Genomic DNA, 10,727 nt, shown 5'->3' on the forward strand with positions numbered 1-10,727 from the left:
ACATTGCCGCATTTCTCAACTTTCGATCCGACGTGCGTAGAAGATATTCCAATGATTACAGCGACCACCAAACACGAAAATGATAGCGCGGAAAGCATTTCTATTTCCGCTCGCACTTCGCGACAAATAAAAGCTGACAAATGAGAATAAACGCCGCTTTCCTACACGTCCCCGGCAGCCGGTGACAACCTACTTTCCTCTTTCCCCAATCCAGTTCCCGACCAAAAGACACAAACACGCCACGTTGTGGTTAAAAGGGTTTTATTAAAAGGTATATTACATTATAATATAAAGTAGGTTCATTGATTTTCAAAAGAAAAAGGGGCATCTTTGATCATCAAATGCGTATTAAAAATAGAAACTTTGCGCGAGTTTCTCCAAGTAGTTTTTCCGAGGGAAAACAAACATCCTTTGGGAGATATCCTCTAATGATTTAGAAGTTATTGAGATGGTGATCCTCGTGGTCTAGGAGCGGCTCTGTTGGAGTAAGTGGCCGTGATCCTCGCGGGACCACCACTGGCCTCGCGTCCAATTTTGATGACCGCCACGTTAATCAAAGCACCCGTTGCCGGAAGTCGATTCATATTAGCCACATTTTCCATAATGTACATGTTAGCCTTGGTCAAGATGTTATGGGCGGGGAATTTCCTGCTGCGGCCGTAGTCGACGGACAAAACGTCCACTCCAACGCCGTACACGCTGGGTCGGTTTTTGACGAGCCAATCTGCTGCTTTGGGCGACACTCCTGGGAAGTGAAGAGTGTCAAAGGTGTTTCCGCCCAGAAACCTGCCAAAAAGAAGTTTACAATTTTTGTCAAAGGTATTTTTTTTTAATTCATTTCTTTCATCGCTCCGTAAAGATCGTGTATTTGAAGCTAATGAGACCTAACAAACCAGTTCGTTTCTGGAGCAGCTGCTGTTGGCTATTTTCTGATTGAATCTTGACGATATTTAATAGCGGCATTTACAATTATAAAATGATAGCTCGAAGCGTTAAATGAGTTTGCGACAGTTTTCTCTCATTAGACTATACAGGGTGGTTTTTTTTTGCTCGAAAAAGTGATTTTTTTCAAAGACTGTTTTCTAGAAAGTTGAAATTTGTACTGTACATTAAATGTGCCGGGGGACACTTTCTACCAAAATTGCATCTAAATAGAAAAATATTTTCACGTTTTTTGAACAAATTTCTGACTTTCATAAAGTTACACTACTCTCCCAATGGAATTCAAAAAACGTTATTTTAGCTTGCCGAACTTGTCACTTTTTCAAGTCGTATTTTTTCAGTAAAAAAGACGTCTATTTTTTTCGTGCCAACGCTATTTGTACGTTTTCGGTGACGCTCTACAATTTTCTCATTGACAATTTTCTTATAGCACCTAGCGGTTAAAATTTAAATTTTCAAGAAACGTGAAAATATTTTTCGATTTAGATGCAATTTTGGTTGAAAGTGTCCCCCGCCACGTATAATATACAGTACAAATTTCAACATTCTAGAAAACATAGGTTTTGAAAAAAATCACTTTTTCGGGCAAAAAAAAAACACCCTGTATATTAAGGGATATGTATCTGGCGATAATTAAGTATTAGAGATATTATTTCGCGCCTTCAAGTGTGTGCAGCCTTATTTGACAAACCGCGACGGGCAAAAAAATCCATTTCCTCCTCGGGTTTGGTATTTTCAAAACCGGAAGGTTGATTTTTTTAATTTAGCTAAGAAAGTATATTTAAAAATAAATATATTATATAATAAATTCTACATTTATATATTGTTATTTCACTGTATACAGTTAGTAGTTAAACAAAGCTCTCACAAATTTTTCAAAATTTGTTTGAGAAGAAAAACTATAGTCCATATTTCTAAATAATAAGTAATAAGAAAACTAGAGCTGGGTGAAAAACACCGGATACTCATTTTCTACATCTATACATAGACCAGACTTAATTAATTCATAAATAAATAAACCTAGCCTGTTTATTTTTTTACATTTTTCATCGTTAAAGGGAATATAACCTCAGGTATTTGGTGCGGAACACCAAAGCTTGCAGCTCTGGCCGCTCTTGCCTTTCGCTCTAAAAATGTTTGGCGCCACTGTACAGGGAAATTTGAAAAATTGAAGGGGTCTTCCATAAAGATTGCTTTGCAGGTTATATTCCCTTTAAAGGGAGTATGGTGTTAAGAAACTGTTAAAACTATGTGGGATGTTAAAAATAAGAAATAAAAGTTTCAAAACTAAATGTTAAAAAGATAAAAGTAAAAGGTTTTCTTAAAAAGTATTTTGTATTTTTAAACTTATTTTTCTGTCGTTAATGATGTATTCGTACACGTTGTCGATTTCGACAAGCCCTTGTAATGGCTGCTAGATGAGACCGGGGACCCCCGCATTGTTCGCGGATGCTCCTTTTCACGTGTTAAGCGAACGAGCGGGGTTTAAAGAATATAAAGCTTTATATTCTTTGTTCTGGCATTCAATGAAAAATAACCACTGTAAATCGGAGAAAACTAAGCAAATGTTGGCTTTTCGGACGCCAAAGCGTTCACCTTATAGAAAATAAAAGTCCTCAAAAATAAAGCTATATTTCTCGGTTTTAAATAGACTCTGTTTCACTAGTTATTTCACCAATTCGATCAAACGATAGTTTAGTGGATTGTTTCAGTCCGATTCGCTAAAATCAAACGCTCTCCTAAAATTAAAATTGTTACGTGAAGAAATAAACCGAAATTCTTCATATGGATCAACGAACTTCATATTTCTGACAAAAGGTAGAGCCTAGCGGCGGCGTTTGGCGAAAAACAACCGGAAAATTCTCATCGGCGTTAATTTTTTTTCGGCGGCGGCGGCGTGAAGGGGGTTGGAAATGTACCCCCCCCCTTGAAATTTAAAATAAAAAATTACAAAATGTCTTTAAAAGAAAAAAATGTTATGTAGGAAAATATCGGCGGCGGGAACAAAATTTATCGTCGGCGGCGTCAGAGGCACGCCGAAAAGTAAATGACTCGGCGGCGGCGGTTCGGCGCCAGAGAAAATATCGGCGACGGCGGCGTTGAATCGGCGGCGCTAGGCTTAAAGAAAGCTAGGGTTGATAGGCGCTAGTTTTTTTTAATTAGTCTGGCTGTAAATTCTTATCCGTTGAAAAATGCCTCGAGTTTACGAAAGTAGTACCCGATTCGATTTTAGGGCATCGACAGATACTTCTCTAAGTAAGAATATTATACACTTCTGATAAAACTATTGACTACAAGCGTGCTAATCAGTGTATCTAAAAGCTTGGCGAAGAGAAGTATTCTGGAGAGGAAAATCCTATAGCGGTAATAAGAACGTCCTTTCCCGCCTATTGCTGTTAGAATTACCCAGACTACCCCGGTTTTTGGTCGGACGTCAGCTTTATCTGCCATCATTCTGGCTTGATGACGTCCGACCAAAAAGTGCATGATGGGAATTTTACAAAGCCGCAGGTGGCGCCCGACCTTTCCACTCCAGAATACTTCCCTCCTCCAAGCTAAAAGCGGAGTCCTGATTTCCTGGGGTTATTCTGGTATAGTCGGACATTCACAAAAAATGTGTACGGGATTTTTGAAATCTGGTGGATTTTGGGATTTATCATCGGATTTTGCAATTACTCGTTGGATTTCTCGATATCTCGTGGGATTTCGAGATTTAACGTCGGATTTCTGGATTTCTTGCCGTATTTCGAGATTTAACGTCGGATTTCTGGATTTCTTGCCGTATTTCGAGATTTAACGTCGGATTTCTGGATTTCTTGCCGTATTTCGAGATTTAACGTCGGATTTCTGGATTTCTTGCAGTATTTCTAGATTTAACGTCGGATTTCTGGATTTCTTGCAGTATTTCTAGATTTAACGTCGGATTTCTGGATTTCTTGCAGTATTTCTAGATTTAACGTCGGATTTCTGGATTTCTTGCCGTATTTCGAGATTTAACGTCGGATTTCTGGATTTCTTGCCGTATTTCGAGATTTAACGTCGGATTTCTGGATTTATTGCCGTATTTCGAGATTTAACGTCGGATTTCTGGATTTCTTGCCGTATTTCGAGATTTAACGTCGGATTTCTGGATTTCTTGCCGTATTTCTAGATTTAACGTCGGATTTCTGGATTTCTTGCCGTATTTCGAGATTTAACGTCGGATTTCTGGATTTCTTGCCGTATTTCTAGATTTAACGTCGGATTTCTGGATTTCTTGCAGTATTTCTAGATTTAACGTCGGATTTCTGGATTTCTTGCCGTATTTCTAGATTTAACGTCGGATTTCTGGATTTCTTGCAGTATTTCTAGATTTAACGTCGGATTTCTGGATTTCTTGCCGTATTTCGAGATTTAACGTCGGATTTCTGGATTTCTTGCCGTATTTCGAGATTTAACGTCGGATTTCTGGATTTATTGCCGTACTTCGAGATTTACCGTCGGATTTCTGGATTTCTTGCAGTATTTCTAGATTTAACGTCGGATTTCTGGATTTCTTGCCGTATTTCGAGATTTAACGTCGGATTTCTGGATTTCTTGCCGTATTTCGAGATTTAACGTCGGATTTCTGGATTTCTTGCAGTATTTCTAGATTTAACGTCGGATTTCTGGATTTCTTGCCGTATTTCGAGATTTAACGTCGGATTTATGGATTTCTTGCAGTATTTCCGACCCTTCTTATACGCCACTAACACGAATAGTGATTCTTCACTCCAAATTTCAATGTAATTATCGCCAAGGCTTAAATTTGATTTGTGTCTATAAGCTCTGTTAAAAGTAAGTAACGAAAACTGCCCCTAAATGAAAGCTAACTAATTTATTTTCCTTTTATGGTTCACTAACTGCCAAGATTAATAGGTTAAAAATGGGAAACACTTTTGAAAGCAATTAAACAATCGTTTTGAAAGCCGCCATTTTGTTTTCGCGCAGCACTAACCGAAAGTGTAACACTAGTGTAGCCAATAGTTTCATAAATGTTAAATCTAGCCTGTAGTATGACTGTAGGAATCAACAGGTGCAATAACTGCCAGTTGATATGAAATGGCGCCGTTATTTTTTGTCGTTTAAGTGTGGTCTTAGGTGACTTGTACATATATAATCGAGAAGTTAAGCCTGCTCTAGAAGCCGTGTAAAAGGAACGTGTAAGGTAAACAGTCTATGCGCAATATAGCTACGTCTATACTATTACATGTTTTATATCGCCGGCGTAGTCTATCGGGAAACAGACTAAATTATCACTTATTCAACCACAGTAACCTTGCAACAAATTTTTTAAGAAAATAATTCCTATTATATTTTTTGAGTAGCAAGGTTAGATAGTTTTTATCAAATATCCTTGAACGTTTATGAAAACGATAGATTAAATTTAATAAATCATTTACAATCAAAAGTAAATGAGGAAGGTTTAAAAAGTTATCATTAAGGCGTTAGAACACTTAATTTTCTTAGTATTTCCTGTCAAAGAAATAAAAGTAATTTTACCTTTCTGGATCGTTCCAGTAGCGCCCCCAACCGGTCAAGGCCAGAACTACGCTTTGTCCTGGAATTTGCCCGTGAAGCGCTTCCCAGTCCTCGATATCTTCGATGGTTAGTTGAGTATCTGCTTCGATGGTGTCGTTACGGAAGACTTTGCTTCTAATGTCGATGACGGACGCTGGTACCAGGACCAATCTTTCCAGCGGGATGTCTGTGACGCACCATGTCCCGCGATAGTGGCAAGGAGCGTCCACGTGAGTTCCGAAATGGGAGGGCATGCAAAGATTCTCGGTTTTGAATCTACCAAGTTAAAACGGTTTTTGTCAAAATCTTTTTCTTTTCTATTCAACCCACATAGTGTTGCGCAATTTCGAAAATTATAAATTTTTCCATGCGCGTTAATATTTGTCGAAGAATGTACCTAACGAAATATTTACGTCTTACGCTTTTAACCCAAATCCGAAAATCAATTCACCGAGTTCAAACAACAAGAGAGTAGCTTTTTTGACATAATAACATTTTATAAGAAATTGGGAAATAAGGGTGTAGCCTCAATCTTCTGAATTTGTTTAAAGGCAGTATTTACCGCGATAAAAGTTCAAATTTTGCTCTAATTTAAATAAATGGAAGTATGTTAGTAAAGTAGTACCAGTTTTATTATTATTATTAATATTAAATTTGATAATTTAATCATATAAATTTCGGTTATTTTAGAAATTTTAAATTATAAAAATCTCATTAGAGTTGCAACAATATTTTAAAGGTAGTACGATGTTATTCTATAAATACTGTCATAAGTTTATAATTACTATACACATAAGTGTGGTCAGTTTTATACCTTACACTCACTAAACGTTTTTACTGAAAGCCATTTCTAGACTGAGCATATATTTTTGGTGGACTTCTAATTAATTAATTTGGCCTAATACGAGCTCTTAGCTTTGTCCTCATAGTGAGTGCGCGCAGAAAGTTGCCTATTTTTATCGCTAGAGGAGCTTATCGATTTGTGTATGACGTCAATTGAACGTCACATAGCTTTCAGTCATTATTTCGACTATTTGACACAGTTATGGAATATAAGGCGATGTATATCAAAAGAATAATAATAATAATCAGCTAGGCTAATACCCAAGGCACCACCTTAGGCCTAAGTCATCGAGCGACTTTTAAAGCCATTAATTCAGGTGGCCGGATTGCAACGCGTAGGAGGGTGGTGGCAAGCCCTGCAAGCCACGCGAGCCAACAGCTCCCTACACCGTAGACCAAGAAACACAGGGACGTCGCACGGTAGATATTTCGCGCCCAAAGCTTCGTTGCGGCTGCCTATTTCCTATTTATTGGCTATTTGAGTCACGTGGCCTGCAACAGCATGGCTCCAAAAAACGAAATTTCTGGTATGTTTTTTAATATTTATGCCCCTAAAATATTAAAAAAATATAAAATAATTTAAAAATATGTCACTCTTAGCTGATTATTTTTTTCAAGTTCTTTAAAAAACGTTATTTTTATCTCTCCTGGATGGCGCCTATTGACTATCTGTATCACCTAACCCCCCTCTCCCTACCGCAGCCGCAACAAAGACCCGCCGAAAAATAAAGCGTTGGGTATGCTATGAGCGAGACGTCCCTGTGTTTCTTGGTCTAAGCCTACACTAACTATTAGCGTTAACCTCAACAAGTTTTTATTTAAGGGGAAACGGAAGAGCTTGGGGGAAAACCCCTTAAACCAACGGGGAGAGAACTTGCAAACTCAACGCGGAAGGAGTAATAAAGATAATATGATAATTACCTGGAATTTTCTCCATCCTCAATATCCATATAGGAAACATTCCTCATAAAACCGCGCTCCAGAAAAGGATGCTTGGGTCCATCTTCGTGGAGTTCGTGACTCAAATCAACGATGGTGACTAAATTCTGAGCCTCGGAAGAGGCGCTTGACCCCGAATCCGCGGATGACGGCTCTGGGGCCCTTCTGTCGTCTTGGGCCGAGACCAGACATCCGTAGCATAGCACCAACAAGACTCCCAATCCAAATCGAGTCATTTTCCAATATCCGTGTAGGGAGATTACGTATAATCCGTCGTGCGGGCGCGAGACGAGGCCGGACTGTGTGAAAGTGTCGGACTGGAGCGCGCGGCAATGAAAGTTAGTTTGATCGAGTTTGGTCTTTTTACAACAGCAGCTCCAAGGTTTTTCGAGAAAAATTCAGCCCCTGGGCGCCAACACTTTCTTTAAAAGAAATATTAAGATAGCGAGCTGACACTCACCAAAATCAGGTTAGCCTGATTTAATTGGCAAAAGAGAAAAATGAAACGCGCTGAAGGTAATTCTTTTAACCGTTATAGAATATCGTTCATTAAACACGCGGACGCTTATAAGACGATTTTGGCCCATTAGTGACTTCTTAAGAATTAAAACATTTTGAACGAAACCCAGAAAAGTCTCTATACGCGTGATTAGTTCCGTTGGCTGGGTACCTTGTAGAACTGGTTTTTCGATCAAAAAAGAGCGCCTTTTTAAATACCCCGTTAAATGAAATCCAAACCCTCTACTCAAACAATAATAATTTTACTTTTATCCGTGTTCCGTTTATTATATTTGCCAAGAGTCTAAGCCAAGTCATCTAGCTCGGAGAAAGTTCTAATAATTTATCACGAAATTCTACACGCTCACGTACACGTTCGTTGAGTGGTTATCCTCTCCAATTTCTTGTTTATATTTTCGTGTAGAAAACGAGATTTTTGCCTTGAAAGTTGCTGAGACCTTCCGGTTTTAAAGCCAGAATAAAGTGGAATATTAAACGCTTTTAACGCGAGAAAGGCCAAGGGCAACCATCCCGAAACAATGCGGGAATTGTTGAATTCGCGGAAAATTAACTTTTACTAGCTCAAGGATTACACCAACTAACTTACGTATTGTTTTAAATCCGTCAAATTCACGTAAATAGTTGAAAAACGCCAATTTAAATAAAGAATTCTAGATTGTAGTTTCTGAGAAAATTACCCAAAAACCTTGTAGACAAAATTTTCAGTTGAAGTTATTTCATAACTAATAAAAATAATGGTTGTTCTATTCTAAAATAATATTTGATGTACATATGAAACTAGACTAATATTATCCTAAATGCTACAACTCTAATTTAAATGTAGTTAAATCGCGAACTGTTTGTAATTGTCGTAGGCATCAAGAATCGATTTATGCGAGTGAGAACTTGGAACTGGCAAATTTTATATTTTCATTTAGTTCTACCAATTGGTTTTTTGATAGCGCCATCTATTGGCCCAAACTAAAATATTAATTATGACAAGATTCACAAATACAAAATTATCTAAACTACTTCTAAATATCATTTTTGAAAATACTTAAGCGCACGGAATGAAATTTTATTGATTAATAATTTTAAATGAGTTACTTTATATAATGCGTATTAACTACATCTCATTCATATGATTTCGTAACTTTTTATGTATACATGTATAATGTTGTTTTACTCATTGATAACTTATATTTAAAAGTATTCATTTTAAATTGAACATTTTCGTTAATTAATGACCGATAAGACAGCGAATTTCCACCCCTCTCATCCTGTACTTATTTTTTTGACGAGTAACAACTTATTAACATATTTAACAACTTGCTTGGCATCTCTGACAATTTACTTGACATCTCTGACAACTTGCTTGACATCCCTGACAACTTGCTTGACATCCCTGACAACTTGCTTGACATCCCTACCAACTTGCTTGACATCTCTGACAACTTACTTGACAGGTCTGACAACTTACTTGACAGCTCTGACAGATTTAGTGATGCTCATTATCGATATTCTATTCAAAAACAGTCTGATCCGTTGGTCAAGCTGTCCACGCTGTCACTCCTCAAGAAATTGACAAGTTCAGTTTTTCGGGGCTCAAAATTCGCGCACGAGAAAATTGAATCTCTGTTATCGACCGTTCAATGATAAGACTGTTGGCTCTCTATAGATAAACTAAAATTAACTAAGAATTAGGAAAATATATATAATATATACCACTAATACGAAGTAAACACTTTAAAAGGCTGGATAAATAAATATATTATTTGCATAAACATTTTATCTTGATATCGGGCTCATTCATAGTAAAATCAACTTCCACAGTTAAAATAATATGCAACCAAAGACAAAACAATTGGATAGAGCACGTATAATTTTTCTACGTAAATTAACATATTTAAATAAAAAATACAAAGTTGAAACCCGACCCGACCCAACCCGGCCCTAATTTTTTTTTTAATTTTATACCCGACCCGAACAGGCCATGTGTATCAGATTTGTAGCCAGGTGTACCGCAAACAGAGTGCACACCACTGGGGGTCCTCATCAGAATTCCCTATGCCAGCGTCCATAGCCCGGACAAGTGACAGCCAAGGCAGATAGAGACGTCGCACCTTTGACGCGAGCCGCTCAACCCAGCAGAAGGTGCAACAGTGGGACGACCAACCCCTCACTTCGCACACAGCAGTGGGAATAAGAGCGGATGCTCTAGCGTCGGAAGCCAGCACCTTATCTACCTAGGTAGGGAGCCGAAGCCCGTTAGAAATGGCGCCTACAGGGGAACGACGGGCACACTGCGGCCCAGCGTAACCCGGCAAAGGTGGCACAGGTTTCCCGGTGGGCCCCACAAGGCCGGGAAACAGGGCCACAGCGCCTCATACGGAGACCCGCCACCCACAGCAGACTACCCAATCCGCCGAGGCGACAGGATGCTTGGCCCCACTCCGTTAGCCGGAACCGAAACTTTCCAGCCCCTACCTGACCGAAGTCGGAGGTGAAGATAGGACCATTTGATCACAGCTAACATCTCCCAGTGCGCCACCGCCCTTATGTGGTACAAGAGCGGACCCCGACTCCCCGGTAAAGCCGTTAGTTATGGCACACTGCGACCCTTGAAGGCGTATACTCAATAGCAGTGCTTTCGCCATCAAAACAAGAAGCCTTCCGCTAAGCCACAGCCTATCTTTTCAATCATTTTTTAAATATACGCGTCCACATATTCTAGATAAAATACGCCACACAACGGGACCATTTTGGGCGTATAAGGAAGAGGTAATACTTTGACCCAACTTCATGCTAGAGACGAGTCGGGCAGGCTAGTTTTAAATCCCGACTCGACCCGATTAAATAATACAAAACTGAAACCCGACCCGCCCCGCCAAAATTATTCATTTTCAAAACCCGACCCAACCCGGCTCGCTAAAGCTGAAACCCGACACGGCCGGCCCGAGAAAATT

The 10,727-nt window shown here is 39.0% G+C and overlaps 1 protein-coding gene across 1 annotated transcript; it reads right to left on the reverse strand.

Moving 5' to 3' along the window:
• Nucleotides 1–260: 260 nt before the first annotated feature.
• LOC149922269 (uncharacterized) lies at nt 261–7,665 on the reverse strand. The gene is made up of 3 exons (XM_090162982.1): nt 7,246–7,665; nt 5,464–5,757; nt 261–786 (listed from the first exon to the last, which is right to left on the reverse strand). Exons 1-3 carry the CDS (start codon nt 7,497–7,499, stop codon nt 441–443), a joined length of 894 nt encoding a protein of 297 aa, XP_090019108.1. The 5' UTR covers nt 7,500–7,665; the 3' UTR covers nt 261–440.
• Between the last annotated feature and the right edge of the window lie 3,062 nt (nt 7,666–10,727).

This window comes from Leiobunum rupestre, chromosome 11, assembly GCF_980474605.1.
Source record: "Leiobunum rupestre chromosome 11, qqLeiRupe1.1.hap1, whole genome shotgun sequence".
Classification (NCBI taxonomy): domain Eukaryota; kingdom Metazoa; phylum Arthropoda; class Arachnida; order Opiliones; family Sclerosomatidae; genus Leiobunum; species Leiobunum rupestre.